Here is a 20,655-nt window from a genome sequence, read left to right as displayed (position 1 = left end):
AGACTTATCTGCTAGGCAGTGCTTTTATTTCACTCGGTCTCAGTTTTCCTTCCAGGAAAATGGGCACAAGGATGTGCATCACTCACTTGAGAGGAAGGCATTCTGGATTATGTCCCAAAGCCCTAGAGAGATCACCAGTTCTACCTTTTCCAGAGGGGAAAAGGATGGAGCTGTCTTGGGAGAACAGGGTGACATGGTGACAGCAGCCTTGACAACTGGGAGTAGAGAGTAGGCTGGGCCCAGAGGTGCCCTCAAACAGAGTCCCGAGGGAATGAGTGCAAAGAAGGGGAGAGGACAGCTTGCCCTTATCGACTCTTCTCAGCTGTCATGAGCTCCACTCCCCAGTGTTAGTCACAGAGGGCAGGGGGATCAAAACCACAGCACCTCATGGCTCACGTCTGAGGAGTCTCCCCACACATGCTGGCATGTTCTTCTACTTCTCCTGCTGAGAAGTACAACTGGCAGAGAGGGCACTGGACCCAGGAAGCAGGTGGTGAGCTCTCTGGGGAGGATGCCCACAGTGCGGACTGTGACGAAGATGGTGATGAGGAGGGAGAGGCTGGCTGAGGTGGGGAGATCTCTCCACAGGTGGCAGCATGCTGGGGAAGAACCTCAACACTGAAGGAGCCTAAGGGGGAGAGAAGGAGGTTAGCAAAGTCGGGCCAGCTCCCAGGCACGATGCCACCCCAGTGCAGCTGTTTCTGTGGGAAATTTGTTCTGGCTCGATATCCTATACCAGACACTGTCTGGTCATGAATCGGCCAAACATTTATCAAGGGTTTCCTATAGGCCTTACACTGTGCCAGGAGCTGGGGGGCGAAAACCTAGACCTCTCCTTCTGGACTGTAGAGTTCAGGTGTAAAGATAAACTATGGCCACAAGTGATTGTGATACAACACAGAAGTGAGAAGGGCTAAGTGTAAGGCAATCTGAGAACATCGCTGGTCCAGCTGGGAAAGATGAGCCGACAAGATCAGAGAAGACCTGGTAAACAAGAACCATTTGAATAGGGACTTAGAGAATTGGGACACGGGGGAAAGAGGTGGGAAGGAAATGCTAGGCCCTCTCTGTTTCATATTTCCCCTGGGGACAGGGCCCGTGTCCCTTCCTCAGCTCAGTCAGTATAATATAAGCATGTACTCCAAACCGACTTGTATGTAACTGTGGAGAAGACTGGGTTCCAAGTTCGAAGTTCCCTGGCAGTGTTCCCAGGTCTCCTAGTCCCCCTGCAAGTAGTAGTCCCACAATAACCCCCGGGCCCCAGCAGCTCACCTGCACAAATGGGGCACAGGGCAGTATCCTGGACCCCACTGCTTTGGGCCTGGCGTCGGTGGTATTCTCTCTGCCCTGCTTTTGCCATCCCCCGCTGGTTGGGCCGTGAGTTCGAGCTGGATAAAGGCCTGTGAGAAAGAACAGTTAAAGACCAGCTATTAGTAAGAGGCTACAAGGGCTGAAGGAGCCTTGAGTTTGGATGGAAGAGTGTGGACTCTTTTCTTGATGTGGAGACCTGGCTGGAGTCCTGGTTTTCCCACTTGATGCATCCAACCTCAGGGAAGTCATTTAACCTTGCACATCTGAGAACAGAAGTTCTATTATTGCTTTCAGGTTTTTTAAATGATTTTTTATTGAGATATAATGCATATCCAATAAAATTCATCCTATTAAAGTATACTATTCAACAGGTTTAGGATCTTCACAAGGTTGTGTAACTACCGTGACTATCTAATTCCAGAACACTTTTATCACCCCAAAAGGAAATCCTAAACCCATTAGTAGTCACTACCCCCACCTCTCTTCCGCCTCAGATCCTTGAAACCACTAATCTACTTTCTGTCTCTATGGACTGATTGTTGTCACTTAGCTTATTTCAAGATGCATCCATATTGGAGCTTGCATCAGTACTTCATTCTTTTTTCATGGGTGAACAATATTCTATGGTAGGAATAGACCACATCTTGTTTATCTGATCATCAGCTGATGGACACTTGAACTGTTTAGACTTTCAGCGATCATGAATAATGCTGCTATGAGCCTTTGTCTATATGTTTTTGTGTGAACCCCTATTATCAGTTCTTTTTTTTTTTAAGATTTTATTTATTTATTTGAGACAGAGAGAGAGAAGTACAAGTAGGGGAGGGGAAGGGCAGAGGGAGAGGGAGAAGCAAGGCTCCCCGCTGAGCAGGGAGCCTGACTCAAGGCTCAATCCCAGGACCCTGAGATCATGACCTGAGCCAAAGGCAGATGCTGAACCGACCGAGCTACCCAGGCACCCCTGTTATCAGTTTTTGCGGTCCATTCCTAGGAATGGAATTATTGCATCATATGGTAACACTATGTTTAGCTTTTTGATGAACTGCCGGACTGTTTATCAGGGTGATTATAATATTTTATACATAAAATATACATTTTCACCAGCAGTGTATGAGAGTTCCAATTTCTCCACATCTTTGCCAACATTTGTTATTGTCTTTTTTTTTAATTTTAATTTTTTAAAGTAAGATCTACAACCCATATGGGGCTTGAACTCATGACCTAGAGATCAAGAGTTGCATGGTCTACTGACTGAGCCAGCCAGGTGCCCCTGCTATTCTCTTTTTCATTATAGCTATCATACTGGGTGTGATCACTGTGGTTTTGATGTGCTTTTCTCTGATGGCTAATGATATTAAGCATTCTTTTCATGTGCTTATTGGCCATTCCTATATCTTCTTTGGAGAAAAGTCTATTCAGATCTTTTGTTCATTAAAAATTAGGTTTTCTTTTTATTGTTGAGTTGTAAGCATTCTCTATGTAGTCTAGAAACAAGTCCATTATTAAATATGATATGAAAATATTTTCTCACATATTATGTGGGTTCTTTTTATTTTCTTGACAGTGTTCTTTTTTTTTTTTTTTAAGATTTTATTTATTTATTTGACAGAGAGAAATCACAAGTAGGCAGAGAGGCAGGCAGAGAGAGAGGAGGAAGCAGGCTCCCTGCTGAGCAGAAAGCCCGATGCGGGGCTTGAACCCAGGACCTGGGATCATGACCTGAGCCGAAGGCAGCGGCTTAACCCACTGAGCCACCCAGGCGCCCCTTGACAGTGTTCTTTGAAACATAAAAAGATTTCAAGTTTAATGAAGTCCATGAGATACAATGTACTTATATTCAGATTCTAATTCACCAAAGAGCTCCCTCCTTATTTAACTGGCAACAAGTGGACAAGGACATCTTTTCTCTATTTACACTTTAGGTCCAGACCCTGAGATCAACATACAGACACAAGGGTGCTCTGACCCAACTAAGACACAAGTTGGGGAAGAATGACAGGTGTAGAAGGGCAATAAGGTTTGGGGAGGTGATCTGGGTCTTTCAGGCTGACCTACTCACCTGCAGGCTTGTACTTTCCGTCTCTTTGTCCTGCCCACATGATTCTCTGAGTTCTGCTCCTCTGGTCTGAGCTCTGTGTTAGAAGTACACATTAAATCTAGCATATTAACAAAAAGGCCTCATATATGATGTTCCTTCCTGTTTTTTTCTTTTAAGACTTTATTTATTTGAGGGAAGGATAGAGAGCATGAGCAGGAGGAAAGGGGCAGAGGAGAGGGAGAAGCAGGCTCCCCACTGAGCAGGGAGCCCAACATGGGGCTCGATCCCAGGACCCTGGGATCATGACCTGAGCTGAAGGCAGGTGCGAAACCAACTGAGCCATCCAGGTGTCCCACGCTTTGCCTTTGAAATACTTATCACAGTATTAGACTTGAAGTTTTAGACTTACTTGTATGGCATGGAGAAGTCTCTCAGTTAAGGTAAGAGCACTGCTATTTTATTTACTGTGGCATCCCTGACACCTAGCATGGAGCCTTGCACATAGAGATGTTCAATAAATATCTATCAAATGAGTGGCAAAAACCCCCAGCAACAACCATTTGTCTAGCCATTCAGAACTTCCAAAACACTTTATATAGGATTTAATATTTTTGAAGGCTCTTTCATAGCTCCAGTGCCCTGACTGGGTGACCCCAAAAGGTTAGTTCCCATTTTCTGTCTCTTAAAATAATAAACTACCTCCATCCTCATGTGGTAGACAGCTTCTGAAATGACTCCTATTGATTCCTCCTCCCACTGAATTTAGGCAGAATCTAACGACTTGCTTTGAATGAACAGAATATGGCAAAAGTGATGGGCTGCCACTCCTGTAATCAGGTTCTAAAAGACTGACTTCTTTCTTTTTACTTTTTTTTTTAAAGCTTATTTATTTTTTAGTAATCTCTATGCCCAACATGAGGCTCAAACTCAAACCCTGAGATTAAGAGTCTTATGCTATTCTGACCAAGACAGCCAGGCGACCCAGACTGACTGACTTCTTGCTAGCACTCTCTCTCTTGCTCTCTAGTTTACGCACTCTGATGAAGCCAGCTTCACTATGAGATGCTCCAGGGAGAGGCTCCCACGGTGAAGAAAGTGAGGGAAGCCTTAGTCCAACAGCCCATGAGGAACTGGTTCCTACTAAGCACCATGGGAATAGCTGGGGAGCAGATAATTTCCAGCGGAGCCTTGCTGTGGCTGTAGCTTTGGGTCAGATCTGGACCCAGAGGATGCTGGTAAGCCAGGTCCAGATTCTTAACTATGAGAAATTGCAAAATCATAAATACTGTTGTAAGCTACCAAATTGTGGGGAAATTTGTTTATGCAACCATAGGTGACCAATGTACCCTATTTCTGCAATGAGACAACATACTTATTATTTCAGTAATTTATTCAGTTCTTTAAAATGACAGATAAATTGTTTCCTTTTAAAAAATTTTCCCAATGAAGCAATGAGTGAAACCAAAGGTTTTCAATGAGAACGCTACGTGTTCTCTCTTTTGTTGTCTAGACCAGGTAAAACCAAGAACCACGGGGCTCAAATCCTGGATTTGCCACTTATTAGCTGTGTGACTCAGAATATTGAAACTTTCTGAACCTCAGATTCTTCTATAAAATGAGTGTAACTGTAACAGTATCTACTTCATAAGTTTGTTACGAACATTAAATAGTTAAGTAATAGGTAAGTAACTATTATAAAATATAAACTATATTTATAAACTATAAATAGTTAAGTAATAGTTAAGTTAGTAAAAGTGCCTTAGCAATGTCTGGTGCAAAGTAGGAGCTCTGACGTGTTTAATCCTTTCTTCCTCTGTGATAAAACAGTGCTATTCCCTTACTTTATTTTCCCCATTAAACTCCATACACCACCACCCTGACCTAACCGTCCTACCAAAGTGATCACAAAACATTAATACTGCAAGAGGCCAATATACTATGTGGTTTAATTCCTTCACTTTGAAGATGAGGGAATTGAGGCCCAAAGAAATAAGGATTTCTGATTTCAAGGCCAATACTATACAATATCTGATTTCTCTTCCGGTAACAACACACTGACAACTGTCTGTTCTCCCACATGACGTCCCATTGGTAAGGCATCCTTGTATAGCAGCGGTGGATTCTGGGAGAAAGGATGGTGCTAGAGAGAGTGAGGACCCAAAGGCAGGTGGTGGGACTCACCTGTGCTGGCTGGCTGACTAGGACCTGGTTCTGAAGGGCTGGTTCTCCTGCTTGCCATGCTTGTGGGGGGGAACCTCCGGGCAGCTGAAAGCACCATTCGGGCTGAACGGCCCAAAGGCCCTGGCTGCAGCTGCTTTAGGATATTCTTAAGCTCTGAAATTTCCTTGGTGCTCCTGCAGGGACACAGATATCACTCGGTTTCATTAGGAACAGAGACCCCATTCTGCTCCCTCAAGTCAGTGGCATCTAATCAAGAAAGCCAGTTTGATATACAGATAGGGTTAGGTCTAGAGGATGTGATCAAGTGGGGAGAAGGCAGGAAGTGAGTGCCTGTGAGTGACTCGGTAGCTTTTCTTTTTTTCAGGAGAAAGAACTGAGAAGTGGACAAGAGACCTCCATTCTGGTAGCTACGTACGTTTGGGGATCTGGGAAGAATGTCCTCCGGATGGAAGGATTAGCCAGCCAGGGGCTGGGACTAGACTCCTGAGCATCAGAGCCCTGAGAAGAAAATGGAGAAGTATGAACTACAGACATTCACCACCAGGGGGCACTGCCACCTAGTACCAGGGATAGTCCCAAACCTGAGGGCTTCGGCTTAACAAGTATGTATATTCGGCATAACTTTATGTGGTACATTTGCTTGTGAGCGCACGCTCTCCCAGCTGCAAGATACGAGATTCAGTAATTTTGTATACTTAGTTTCCCAATGCTAAGGATTTAGTCATAATCCTGAAATATCAAATATATGCTGTCGGGAAAAATGGGGCCATGGGACTGATAATCATGTGCAAACTTTTGAAAGCATACATATATATGCTTTCAAAATATAAATAATATATTATAATATATAATATAATATAAATATATATATATGCAGCTTCAATCTGTGCATATGTAAAATTGATTCCTGTAGGTACAAAATTCAAACCACTTATCTCTATACACCTATGTGAGAGAAACTAAGTATACCCATATGTTTGTCTATATTGAAAGTTCTCTTTTGAACTATTTGGGGACATTCTTATCATTTTTCTTTTCTAAATATTATGTAGTAATATTGTTCAATTTCCAGTATGATTTCTTTTGTGAACTATTTTGTTCACCTGCAACTACAAACCTACCAATTTGGCCACCATTTCTAGCCACTGATAGAAAGATATGTATGTGTATGTATGTATGCGTATATGCGTATATAGATACAAGTATTAGCCTAGCCACTAGCACTAGCCACTATATGTAACTATCCCAGGCATTTCATAAACCTCTCTACTTCAGTGTCTACATGTGATAATCACACAACAGATCATTTCTATATAGATTTGATTTATGTGGTATGTGCCACAGTTTCTATCTTGTCAATATTCAATTTATCTCTGTCAATTCATCTGTACCTATTTCCTTTTTTCCCCCAAATTTCCTTTTTCCCTTGAATTTAAAAGAACTAAAGATTTTTGTCTTTTTTTTTAAATTTTTTTTTTTAAATTTTATTTATTTATTTGTCGGAGAGAGCGAGCACAGGCAGACAGAGTGGCAGGCAGAGGCAGAGGGAGAAGCAGGCTCCCCGCTGAGCAAGGAGCCCGATGCGGGACTCGATCCCAGGACGCTGGGATCATGACCTGAGCCGAAGGCAGCCGCTTAACCAACTGAGCCACCCAGGCGTCCCAAGATTTTTGTCTTTAATTTGCAGCTCAGATACTTCTATCACAGATTCTTTTTAATCTTTTTAAATTAATTAGGTAATTAGTTAATTAGTTTTTAACTAGGCTCCCTGCCTACCATGGAGCCCAATGTGGGTTTAATTCCTATATTCCTAATTCCTATATTATCTCCATGACCTTGAGATCCAGACCTGAGCTGAAATCAAGAGTCCAACGCTTAACTGACTGAGCCACCCAGGTGCCCCTATCACAGATTCTTTTAAAAGTAAACATCTTTTGGGGTGCCTGGGTGGCTCAGTGGGTTAAGCCGCTGCCTTCGGCTCAGGTCATGATCTCAGGGTCCTGGGATCGAGTCCCGCATCGGGCTCTCTGCTCAGCAGGGAGCCTGCTTCCCTCTCTCTCTCTTTGCCTGCCTCTCCGTCTACTTGTGATCTCTCTCTGTCAAATAAATAAATAAAATCTTAAAAAAAAAAAAAAGTAAACATCTTTCTTATAAAGCATGACCTTGGCCTCATTCTCTAAGTACGAGAAGTAGTAATTTTATTCACATTCACAATTCATTTTATTTATTTAAGTAATCACATTTACTGTTTAATATTTTATAAGTGCCATTACAGTCTCATTTTGGACCTAGCAGTAATTTTGAAATAATTTTCCAGGGTTTTTATTTTTTCTTTACCTTGTCTCATAAATTTTACAGTGAATGCTACTCGAAAGCACAACTGGATGGATGTGGAGAGATGGTTTAAGTGAGATTAGGAATTGGGCTCCTAAGCACAGGTTAAGTGGAGTCAGGTGGCGTGAGTTCAAATTCACTCACTCCAAGACTTATTTAGCCACGTAACCTGGGGCATCTCATCAAGTTTCTCTGTGCTTCTGTTTCCTAACTGGAAAACCAGTGCCACGAAAGACCGTATTTCACAGACCTAAAAGCCCTTATGTTTTGTTATCACTATCATACACTATTATATCATACACCATTATTACAACACAGTAGGAAAAAAGCCTATGGAATTTGAGAAATCTTAAATAACAAAACTGAGTGCTACCACTCACGTTTCCATGTGCCAACCCTCTCTTGTGGAAATGTTTCAGGATCCCTTTCCCCGTAATTTCACTGAGGTGTGTGCAGTATGTTTGCATACAATATGTATGCATATATATGTGAGGTGTGTGCAATATGTTTGCTTCTGCTGTAAATGTTCAATGCCTTTCTGACATTATGGCTCGGAGCTGCTGACTCCCTCCTCAATCCCAGCAGGGTCTTAAAGGTGCAGAGTAACGAGATGGCCATATTAGGGAGATATGATTTTTTGCGATAGCCCATAATTAGGGAGACCACATGTCCTGGTTTGCTTGGGATGATACTGCTGTCTTGATAAAATTCACAGCACTCTTTTTTTTTGCATTCCAAGGGACTCTGAGTTTGGATGGTAAATTTTATGGCGTTCCTATCTACAACTTTCCCCTGAATGGTGAGTTATTCAAAAAGCCTACTTTGTTCTACGCTCTTTGGTAGCTGCCAGGAATCAGTGTGGAACAAGACAAACAGGTTCCTAATCTCAAAGAGCTTGAGTTTGATGCGAGACAGGCCAGGCCCTGGGGTTGTATCTCCACTCACTCAGGCCCGGGCACTGCAGAGCTGGAATCAGCAGAGTACTGGAAATGCTTCCAGCAGAGTACTGGAAATGTTTCCACGGGTCTTGCTGCAGATTTTTAACCCTTCCAGGGAAGGAGGAGGAAATCTCAGACCAGGCTTTACTTTGTCTCAGTTCTCTGGGTCTCCCCTGAAGCTGTATGGCAAAAGCATCTCCTCCTTCGTTTTCTCTTCCCAATGTCCAGTCTCTTGTTTTTCTCAGTAACCTCGACAGGAATGACACCTGTGACATTGACTCCAGGGGCTTATTAACTTTTGGCTATGTCAGATGTTTGGAGCTTCTAAAGACACAGTGTGTGCATAGGAAGCGCTATGGTACATGACAGGAGACTTGATTTCTAGTTCCTCCTCTGCTCTGATTCACTGTGTGAATTTAAATATGTAAGTTTCCCTAGCTGAGACGTAGAATGAAGTGCAGAATGGGGCTTGATGATCTCTCTATATTTTTTCACCTCTAGAATTCTCTGACTCTAGCTTTGTGTGATTCTGTCTTTGTACTTGGAGGGAATTATGATGAAGTGTACTGGAAAGGTAAATGAAGACACCAGGGACAAGAAATCAGGAAGAGTCCAAATGGGTTTAGGAGGAAAAAAAATAACTAGAAAACTGGCTGAGAAGAGGGGAGGTACACTGACCAGAGACTTATCCATCTTATCTACCAGTATGTGTGTGCTGTACAGGGAGAAGGCAGGAAAACAGATGAAATCGCAGAGCATGTATCTGAGATTCTAACTGGCTCTTCTGGCAGGTGGATCAGGCAACAACAATGACAGAGAGACAGTAAGTGAGCTCTGGGACTCACTTACTTGCAGGTGCCAGAAGGAAAAGTCTGATGAAAGCCATAGCCCACAGGAGCCTACACCTAAAGTATGAGATTAAGTTTGAATCCAAAAAAAGACTTCATTCTTGCTAAAGAACAAGTGGTCCAATAGCTGTGACACTGCACTGAAGCCTTGCTCCCTTGACTCTCCCACAGGTGAAAGGGGAGGACGGGCATTCACTCTTACCTGTAAGAAAGAGTAGCAAGCCCATTTATATTTTTATTTGAGCATGTGAGTGTCTATCCCTCAATCAAGCACCAGCTTTCTAACCAGAAACTGAAAAAAAAAAAGTGGAAAAATATGAAGTCCTTGTTCCATCATTGTACATACCTGCCTCAGCCTAGAGCTCTCAGGGGCCGAGGGACCTCCCACAGGGTCATCTAAGGAGTCCAGGGAGGAACACACCCGGAGGAAGGCCAGGCCAAAAGACTGCTGACGTGTGAAGGGTTGGGAGCAGGTCAGGCGAAGTCGATCCCATGACTCACCTGAGGCTGGCGCCAGGAAATCATCTCAAGGGAAAAAGAAAGAAAATGAAAGGGACAGGAAATGCATGTACGGAGGGGAGAGAGGACAAGAAGGTCAATACTGGGGACGAGAAGGTCAATACTGGGGAGAGGAAAGAAAAGACGGACCGTAAACTCCAACAACTCCAGTTTATTGGTAAACTCCAACAAAAGGAAGAATGGAGGTCACGAGTAACTGGCCCGTTTGGCCTCGGTGCTCGGGGTCTGGCAGTGCCAAGCAGGCCAGGCAAGGTGTGCTCATGCCCAATGCCTCGCCTTCCCACATTCACCCTTCTCTGTCAGGGTTCCATACTGTGCCCAGTACAAGCACATCCTCATTCTGCACCTCTCCAGGAGAGGTCTCTCAATGTCTCATTTTGACAGGAGGTACTTGCAGAGTTGGGGTCGGAGCTGACCCCTTCCTGGTGCATTGGCTGAGCTGGATCTATCCTTCCTGGACCATGAGATCTCAGCCTCCTCCACAGCACTCTGTGGTCTCCAGACTCACTCCCAGTATGATATACCAGTACCGCAAACCCTTCTCACCTTTAATTCCCAGTGCTGTCTGGTAGTACCTCATCTCCCGCACCTTAGGTACCCCTTATCAGTCTTCCCTCACAACATTACAAACACCTCCATTGTCAATGTGGACAAATCCTCACTAGACTCTAAATCCCCAGAGGCCAGGAATCAGGTCTCATGTTCTTCTGCAGTGCCTAGTGAACACAGATCTGCATTGACTGGAACTCAGGAAACACTGGGCACCGCCTCATTATATCCATCCGATAGCCTTCCATCACTTACATAAACATTATTCTCCACTACCACTTATTCAGTGGTCCATCCTTATTTGCAGGGCACATGTTCTGAGACCCTCAGTGGATGCCTGAAACCACAGATAGTACCAAACCCTGTACACACTGTTTTTTCACTATACCTACATACCTATGATAAAGTTGAATTTATAAATTAGGCACAGGTTAACAACAACTAATAAAATAGAACAATGATAGCAATATACTTTAATAAGTTATGTGAATGTGGTCTCTTTCTCTCTCTCTCAAAATATCTCACTGTACACTTTCCCCTTTTCTTTTGATGCTGTGAGATGATAAAATGCCTACAAGGTGAGAGGAAGTGAGGTGACTGATGTAGCTAGGCACTGTGACAGTTAGGCTACTACTCGCCCTTCTGACACTGCATCAGAAGGAGTATCATGTGCTTCTGGGCCGTGGTTGACTGCCGGTAACTGAAACCGTGGAAAGCGAAACCGTGGATGAGGGGCAGGCAGGGGCGGACAACTGTACTCACACTCATGTACATTTATACAAATAAAAACACTACTCACAAAGAAGAGTTCTACCTCAGGCTCCACCGAATCATGTTATGTGTCATTATAGATCAGCTCATAAATATTCCCAGTTATCACCTATTCTCATCACAGAGAACTCATACACAAACATACCATATAGCTGTTCACTCACTACTCCCCCCATGCCCCACAGATATAACCGAGCTCTTGCACAGGCCCCTCTCGCAAGCCTACCTACCAGCCCAGCTCCATGGCCCTCTATAGTGAGTCATCTAGCTTCACATCACTGGATCTCTTTCTCATAAACTCTCTTGTTCGGTCTCTCTCCCATTTCTGCTTTTGCCTCCCTTACCATTTTTATTTGTCAAGATTTTATGAATTTATTTGAGAGACAGCAAGCGAGCACGAGCAGGGGGAGCAGAGGGAAAGGGAAAAGCAGACTCCTCGCCGAATGTGCAGCCCGCTATGGGGCTCAATCCTAGGACCCTGGGATCATGACCTGAGCCAAAGGTAGACGCTTAACTAACTGAGCCACCCAAGATCTCTCCTTACCATCTTTAAACATGCGGACGCCTGAGCGGTTTTTCCCCTGCTTTAAGTCGGCTAGGGACATTAGCATGGTTGCAGGGAGCAGGGTGACAAAAGGTCTATCCAGGGACCAGGAAGAACGGCCCACATCAATTTGTAGGAAAGCAGAGCCACAGTTACCTGGGGACAAAAGGTTAAGAGAAGAATTTAAAGGTAATGGGAAGATGTTCCCTTGACTGTGTATAAGGAATTGGGTGGGAAAAAGACATTCTTCCCTTCTAGAGCTAGTTGGCCCAGAAAGGTCAAGGAGCACAGAGCCAGCAACTGAAGTGGATGACACCTCAGTCCACAGAAAGACGAGATGAAGGTTCACGGTGGTCCTCCCAGCCAGAAACCTTCCCTGACTCAGTAGACTTGCTGCTTCTCTGTCCTCTGGCTCTGGTAGGCAATGCTAATCTCTGTCTCTACTAACCTCTGCTAAGGAGCCTGACATCTCTCTATCTTGACAGAGCTGAGACCAATGGCCTTTGTCAGTTCTCTACTCCAGAGAACTCTAAGGTCAACCTTCTCAACACATAAATTCCTATGGAGCCTTCCCAGATTGGTGTGCAGAGCTCATCCCCCAGGATGCTCTTGACAATGATATTTAGAGGTGTAGACAGGTTGTATTTGTTGGCACTTATAATTATGTCAGCGTCCTAAGGCTTCACCCAGACTGCTCAGATAAAAGCAGGGCAGGTACGTTGCCTAAATCAGGGAATGCTATCCCCATTTCATTCTATGTGAACAGAACCCTCAGAATTTGCCAACACCATACACCTGTCCCAAGAGCAAGGGCCACATCTCACTTCACACCAGGAAGGGCTTATTCCATGAAAGGTGCTCAGCTAGACCGAACTGGGACACTCCGGTGGAGCATTTGGAGGGCAATGTTACTCCCGTGTCTCTCGCAGAGGTTTCCAGAGCTCTGAGAACTCACTCACCCACATCAATGTAGCCAATGGGCACTGCCCTCTCCAGCTGGAGTTCTACTTTCAGTTGCCCACTCTTGTCCTGAGGACTGCTGAGCCAAGGTCCTCTCGGACTGTCTGGGTTCAGCAAGTTCTCCACAGGATACTTGGGATCCTAGGTCAGAGAGAAAAGGAGAACATCAGGACCTTCACTGAGCCAAAGGCTAAAGAGGATGCCCAAGAGGAGGGATCCCTACATTCCCAAACCTTTCCAGGCATTTTAACATGACAGAAAGATACTAGATAGGAGTTATCATGTGCCAGGGGATTTACAGACCTTTCAACTATCCTTCTACCAAACTACCGCATTTCATCCTCTTAACACTTTAGTTTACTGTTTAGTTTACCTAACATTATTGCTTCTTAATTTGTTAAATGATCAATAAACTGAAGCCTAGGTTCAAACTTACCCAAGGCTACAAGAGCTAAATAACCGACTAACCTCAGAACACCTAGGTCTTTGAATCCAGGGCCCTTAACCACCACACTAGACAATTTTCATTTATAAGGTGCTTTTACAGACATCATTTATGTTCAAAGTAACCCTATGAGAAAAGTAAGGCAAGGATTTTTATTCTAAGTTTACAACTGATGGTTAGAAATCAAGTGATTTGTTCAAAGGCAACAACAGCAGTACCAAGAGAGCCATTCTCAGTTTGAATCCAAAGTTAGGTATTTTTTTTTTTGTGGAAGGGCCCTGAGCAAACTATTTTCTCTCTCTGCATTTAAATTTCTTCATCTATAAGTAAAGGGGAGGGAGACTATAATCATGGTTTTCATTTTGTTTTAGCAATAAAATCCGTCCTCTTAACTGAAATCTTAAACTAAAGTGTGTGTGTGTGTGTGTGTGTGTGTGTGTGTGTGTGTATTTTCAACAAATAAAAACAGAGCTCTGGTTAAAAAACAAGCTGGGGGCCTAGAGACATATATGAACCCCTGCCTTCAATTTCCAGAAGTGGGTGCCTGTAGAGTGCAGTTTGAAAACCTCAGTACTAGGTGGTAAGTAATCACCTCTGGCATTTTAGAAGGCTCAGTGTATGAAGAAAACCATTTAGGCTGACTATGTAGGTAAGAAGGATATGGGTAATTTTTTTTTAAAAGATTTTATTTATTTACTTGACAGAGATCACAAGTAGGCAGAGAGGCAGGTGGGGCAGGGGGGGAGGAAGCAGGCTCCTCGCTGAGCAGAGCCCCATGTGGGGCTCCATCTCAAGACCCCGGGAGCTGAAGGCAAAGGCTTTAACCCACTTAGCCACCCAGGCGCCCCTCCCAAAGACTCTCTTAAGGGTTTTCTGAAATGAGTGGGGATGTTTTCGACTGTCATAATGACCAGAAAGCATCATTGTCATCAGGATCTGGAGCCCATGGATGCTAAATAGCCCACCAGGCAAATGACACTGCTACAGATGCTGACTTACCCACCCAAAGTGCCGAGGTACCTTCTGAGAAAGACTAGGGTAAACAGAAGGGGAGGAATGGGAAGAAAGGATAAATGGATAGAAATGGCAGGAGATGAAAGGGTGGCAAGTCCCTGAGAATCAGCCCTTTGGATCAATCCTGAGCCCGGGCGCCGGCACCTAGATCTAACTGGGATAACTGGGATTTCCTGAAAGTGAACTTTTAGGGAGGAGGCTGAGTTTTTTTTTTTTTTTTTTTTTAAGATTTTATTTATATATCTATTTGTGAGAGAGAGAGAGAAGGTAGAGAGAGCATGCATGCACAAGCAGGGGGAGCAGCAAGCAGAGGCAGAAGCAAGCTCTCCATTGAGCAAGCAGCCTGATGCGGGACTTGATTCCAGGACCCTGGGATCATGACCTGAGCTGATGGCAGACACTTAATTGACTGAGCGAGCCAAGCATCCTGGAGATCACCTTTGATGGTGGAGGTGATAACCTCAGAAATGACCTTGAATGTCCTGGTCTGCTCCCAATGACAGAGTAACTAAACTGCCCTTCTAGGGACCCCAATATAGACTTTGGGCTTATGGTTTTGACAGTTCCCTTCAAACTAAGGATGGACTCCTGAGGTTGCTTTCTTCTACCTTTTTTTTTTTTTTTTTTTTTTTGACAGAGAGATCACTAGCAGGCAGAGAGGCAGGCAGAGAGAGAGGAGGAAGCAGGCTCCCCGAGAGAGCAGAGAGCCCGATGCGGGGCTCGATCCCAGGACTCCGAGATCATGACCTGAGCCGAAGGCAGCGGCTTAACCCACTGAGCCACCCAGGTGCCCCTACCTTTTTTTTTTTTGGTTTATAATTTCAATTAGCAATAATCACACCTCGGATAAACCTCATTGGCTACGATACTGCCACTGTGCAAAGCTTTTTGGTTTATAATTTAAAAAAAAAATTTTTTTAATAATTTCTTTTCGTGTTCCAGAATTCATTGTTTATACACCACAGCCAGTGCTCCATGCAATACATGCCCTCCATAATACCCACCACCAGGCTCACCCATCACCCCAACCCCTCCCCTCCAAAACCCTGTTTGTTTCTCAGAGTCCACAGTCTTTCATGCTTCGTCTCCCCCTCCAATTTCCCCCAACTTACTTCTCCTCTCCATCTCCCCATGTCCTCCTCTTCTTTACCTTTAATTCCTGGGAAACTTCTGTTATGCATCCTGCATTACTCTGGGCAAGGGCTGTGTGTCCTCCTTTGACTTTGGATCCCCAAAGATAGGATATGTCCCTTCTGTTAAACTGGGGGTTTCCTGAAAGTGTAGCCAAGTCTCCTATTTTTGTCACTCCTCTCAGTCATCAAGAAAAACATCATGCCTAATTAACGTACCTGAGAGGAAAATGATACCACGTGACTAATCTTTACAGGAGCCATGGTGTGCCCAGCAGCTGTCCCAAGTCGGAGACGAAATTACTTTCTCCCAAGATTTCTTCTGTCACCACTTTTGGCACTGCCTATTTTTTGGTCCCATCAGCTTCCAGAAGAGAACAAATCCTCATGCTACTACTGAAGAAGAAAACAAAAGAAAAACAAAATTGGCCATGTCTGGATCTCTGGTAATTTTTGCAGCAGTCAGTCAGACTGTTTCTAGTTCCCATGATGGACTTATGGGGGCAGTGGGTGGGGAACCGATCTGGACCAGGGGGTGAGATTCCAACAAACGTGAAATGACTGGCATGCAAGCACCGGGAAACAGAGCGGCAAGTACAAAATATGTTAGCAAGGTAATATTTGGTCTATATGTAGGTGAGCTCCCCAGGGCATGAATTATGCCTTAAATCATTTACCTTTATACCCCTAGAACCTAGCACATAGCAAAAATACAACAAATGTTCAACTATATATCAGGTCTATCAGTTTTTGTCTTCCCTTTAAAATCAATCTTCTTAAATTTGTTTTTCGTTGTCACTCCCTTATTAGGAATATTTAATAGCTTGCCAATGTATTCAAATCTCTTTTTACATGGTATGTACTTAATAAATATGAATGCAGCTTAGCTCCTCAAAGCATCTGTAATGGAGAGCTCTACATTTTCTACTTCATCTGCTCCTATTCCTTTCATCAGAGGATGTGTTTTACCTCTCATTGTTTTATTTAATATTGAAAGTTCATTATGGATATTTGTACTTTGTTGTTTGCCAAAATTTTACGGAACATTTTAAATATATGCAAAAACACATGTTAATATAGTGGACTCTTACCCATCCATCACTTAGCTTCAACAATTCCTTGGCTAGAGGTATTTTAGAGTTGTCTGAATGCCTTTAGGTGGGATCTCTCTCCAAATATTTATACCCTGCCCTTTTTATCCATGTTTGTTACCCATCTGGCTCCTGAGAATGTGTCCATGACCTCTGATAAATTCTTGGTCATAATGTTTGGTCTTCTTATTTCCTTCCCCGGTCCCTCACCCCAACCCCAATTCTCCCCCTCATCCCCATTTCGAGGACATCCTTCATGCCATTGCCTTTGTTTGGAATGCTCTTTCCTTTTTGTACTTGTCAAATCAAATGCATCTTTGATGCTCAAATATCACCTCCACCTCAACCATCTAAGCAATATTTCATCCTCTTGATTCTGTGTTGTAATTATCTGGGTATATATCTTATGTCCCTTGATCAACTGTAAACTCTTGGAGGACAGACTTCATGTCTAATTCATTTCTGTATCCTCAGTGTAAGAGGGAGAAACAGATTAGCAAATGTCTGCTGAATGAATGACCATAAAAACTGAGCTCCAATGAGCCAGCAGTCATGGAGTGCTCACAGTGGGGCAGACTGCTTTGACAGTGGTAACTGTTAGTGAAAGTCATCCAAAGGTCAAGCACTCCTCACAGGTTACATTCAGTATGGTGCCATTAGCTTTAAAGAGAGAAAAAGGTAAGATGAGTCCCAAGTCACCTTTCTAGGCCTTCAGATTAATTAAGAGTTGATTATTCCCACTAAAGGAACTCACTGAACTTCAACAATTTTTCCTACTCTCTGCATACGGGGATACATTGGATATATAAAAATAAATGATATGGTCTCTGTTTTGGAGGAATTCCCAGTATACATTTGTGATTTGATGTGAAAACTCTACCATCTCTCATCATTAACATACAGAGGACCGACTTGGCCAGCCCCAAAATACACCCTAGGCTTGGGGACCCTGAAGCTGTCAATCTTGGATATTTTATTTAGTTAATATTTTGGGGGTGTCTAGTAGGTACCAGGCACTGTACTGGTACTGGATACACAGCGATGAGTAAGATATATACAATCTTTTTCATGAAGATCATGGTTTATCAAATTGCTTGCAGCTCTCCAAGATTAAGTGCTCTCCAACCTCCTTGCACTTGTATATACTGTTGTTCTTTGTTTTTTTTTTGCAATGGCATGCATGTTTACCCTGTTTTCATCCCCACTAAGTAGTGAGTACTTTGAGGATGTGGATTTTTGTCATGTTCATCATCTCTCACACCTCAGGGAGGTGCTGAAACACAGTAGGCATAAAGAGCCATTGAAAAGAATACTTTAGGGGCAGCTGGGTGGCTCAGTGGGTTAAGCCTCTGCCTTCGGCTCAGGTCATGATCTCAGGGTCCTGGGATCGAGCCCCACATCGGGCTTTCTGATCGGCAGGGAGCCTGCTTCCTCCTCTCTCTGCCTGCCTCTCTGCCTACTTGTGATCTGTATCTGCCAAAGAAATAAATAAAATCTTTAAAAAAAAATTGTAGAAAAGAATACTTTATTAAGTCAACATAATTCCATTCAGAATTTCAGCAGAAGTTGCTGGCAAACATGATAAACTCATTAACCAATAAAGGGCCACAAATTCCTACAACAATTCTAAAAAGACAGATCAAGCAGATTACAGAAACAGACTTATATAAATGGGAATTTGCATCCTGTTGACTATAACATAGAACAGAATCATGAAGTAACAAGTGGTGTTCAAAAACTTGGTCCACTTGTGAAGAAAAATAAAAGTAGATCCCTACCTCATAACATATTTAAAAAATTATACTCAAGTGATCAAAGATGGAAACATGAAAAATACCTTAAGGTAACAAAAACAGGGTTAAAATAGAAATGACTGACTGGAAGAAGATATCTGCAACACATAAAAACTTGGATAGTATTCAGAATATATATTTTTAAATATTACAAATCAGTAAGAAAAGGGAAAACAATCCAATAGAAAACTGGAAAGAAGACAGAAATACAATTCACATAAGATTTGAATGACCAAGAATCCCTATTTTAAAAAAGTCCTCATACTTTCTGGTAATAAGGAAATTGCAAGTACTTCTCTTCTAAGACCAGAAAAAATTAAAAAGTCTAAAAATGTAAAGGCTTGGCAATAACATGGGGAAACTGGCCCTCTCATAAACACTTCCAGCCCATCTTAATTCCAACTAGCTACATTCCAAGAATAGCCACATATGTGTGGCCTGTAGTTAACTTATTTGAACAGTGCAGTTCTAGAGGGATTCACATGTGTACAGACACATACAATATTTCTAATAGGAAAAACCATAAAGTTTTAATGTCCATTAATTGAAGAATGGATAAATAGAATGGTAAAATACTATATACATTATATAATAGAATACTACCAAACAGCTAAAAGAAAGGAATTAGATGTAAATATACATAAACATGGACAGTTCTCAAAAAATATAGTGAAAGATTAAGTTACAGAATGATACAGAAAATAGCACTTATTTTCATCAAAAACCAAAATGAAATAATACAATTACATTGTGAATACACAGAATTTTTCTCAATGGACTGGGAGAATACCCAGCTGTGATAATAGTGTCTGAGAAAGATGAAAGAGTAATGGGTCTGAGAGTAGAAGACTCAAGTAAGTTCAACCTTTATCCGTATTATTTTATCTTTTTTAAAAATGAGGATGCAAAGAGATCATGATGTCAGTAGTCAACTTGGGGTGATTGGGTTATAAGGCATTTATTATATTCTCTGTATTGTTTCACATAATGAAAGTAATTCCCCTTTTAAGTAAATAAGATGCCTGTAGATGGTGTAAATATTACCCTGTAACTTCCTGTTGGTCCTAAAATAAAGTTGACAGGCACTGCATTGTGAGTCCACTGGTCATCCTAGCACTATTCTCCCGATAGGTCCAGCTGGGCCGCCCACGGGGCAAATGTGCAGTGGCCATAGGTTTGTATGGTGTTGGGTCCAGATGTACCGATAAGAAGGGGGTGGAAATGAGTTAGGAAGCTTTAAGATGGGGTGCAGCACAGAGAGAATAAGGTGTACGGGCGGGGGTAAAGATAGGGGCTGCGCACGCACGATGTGTGGTGGGAAAGAGTATAGAGATTGGTAAAGCGACCCTAAGGCGTGAGAGCGCAAACAGCAGATTGGGAGCGGTGGAGGTGCCGCAAGGCTCTTCTCTCAGGTTCAGGAGGCTAAGCCGCACAGCCGCTTCCCCCGCACCTCGGAACGCGCTGTTCTGTACTTTCCTTTACGGCCACCCATTCTCGGCAACTCCCCTCCCCATCAACAACCCCCGCAAAGCCCCTCACCCGGGACAATGGACCTCGAAGAGCCACCGCTGCCTCAGATCTTGGACCACAAACCCATTCTCCCGCCAATCCGGCCCTCTGACCTCCGCCTTCTGACCTGGAGCACGACTCTTACGCCACCTCAAGTCCCGGAATGTGTTCTGTCGCCTCAGGAAGCCGCTGTTTCTGAAAGAGAACTCCCATCGAAGCAAGAAGACATTCGTGCGTAGCTATGTATATTTTATGTCTATTTGTAAATGAATATCTTACGCAAATTTTCACTCACTACAAATCTGTCCAGAGCGCGGAAGTTAAACTTCCGGGTCAGATTCAATACGTTCTGGGATATGTAGTCCTTTGCCTCCACGCTTCACGCCTTGGCGCTCAGAGTGAGGGAGCGTCGCAAAAGTTGACGGTTTAGAGACTCTTCTCTTTCGCTGTTCAAAGGGGAGAATTGGTGAAATATTTGCACTATAAATAATACAGGCCCAATTTCTCATTTCTCAAGAACCTCCTCCACCGAAACTTGGAAGTGCCTGGAAACCGTCCCTCCCTGACCTTTAAAGAGTAGCAGGTAGATGGTCTCTTAGTCCCTCTCAGAGCTCCGCCTGTCTTGATGCCCCGCCCCCCTGCTGGAGCTTGAGCCGCCTATTGGCTAGGATCACTTGAGC

General features: G+C 43.4%; 1 protein-coding gene and 1 pseudogene across 1 annotated transcript in view; both read right to left on the bottom strand.

Moving 5' to 3' along the window:
* Positions 1–20,543, bottom strand: part of XNDC1N (XRCC1 N-terminal domain containing 1, N-terminal like) — a 41,169-nt gene extending 20,626 nt beyond the window's left edge. Inside the window, 11 exon segments of the mRNA XM_047692665.1 lie at positions 438–442; positions 520–628; positions 1,273–1,400; positions 3,371–3,443; positions 5,531–5,703; positions 5,946–6,028; positions 9,997–10,175; positions 12,034–12,189; positions 12,993–13,134; positions 15,802–15,978; positions 20,006–20,543. Of these exon segments, the coding sequence (XP_047548621.1) occupies positions 438–442; positions 520–628; positions 1,273–1,400; positions 3,371–3,443; positions 5,531–5,703; positions 5,946–6,028; positions 9,997–10,175; positions 12,034–12,189; positions 12,993–13,134; positions 15,802–15,846 (1,093 nt within the window). The 5' untranslated portion in view covers positions 15,847–15,978; positions 20,006–20,543.
* Positions 15,256–15,338, bottom strand: LOC125080191 (uncharacterized; annotated as a pseudogene).
* Positions 20,544–20,655: the final 112 nt, after the last annotated feature.

This window comes from Lutra lutra, chromosome 10 (genome assembly GCF_902655055.1).
Source record: "Lutra lutra chromosome 10, mLutLut1.2, whole genome shotgun sequence".
Taxonomy (NCBI): Eukaryota; Metazoa; Chordata; class Mammalia; order Carnivora; family Mustelidae; genus Lutra; species Lutra lutra.
This window is presented reverse-complemented; position numbering and strand designations above follow the sequence as displayed.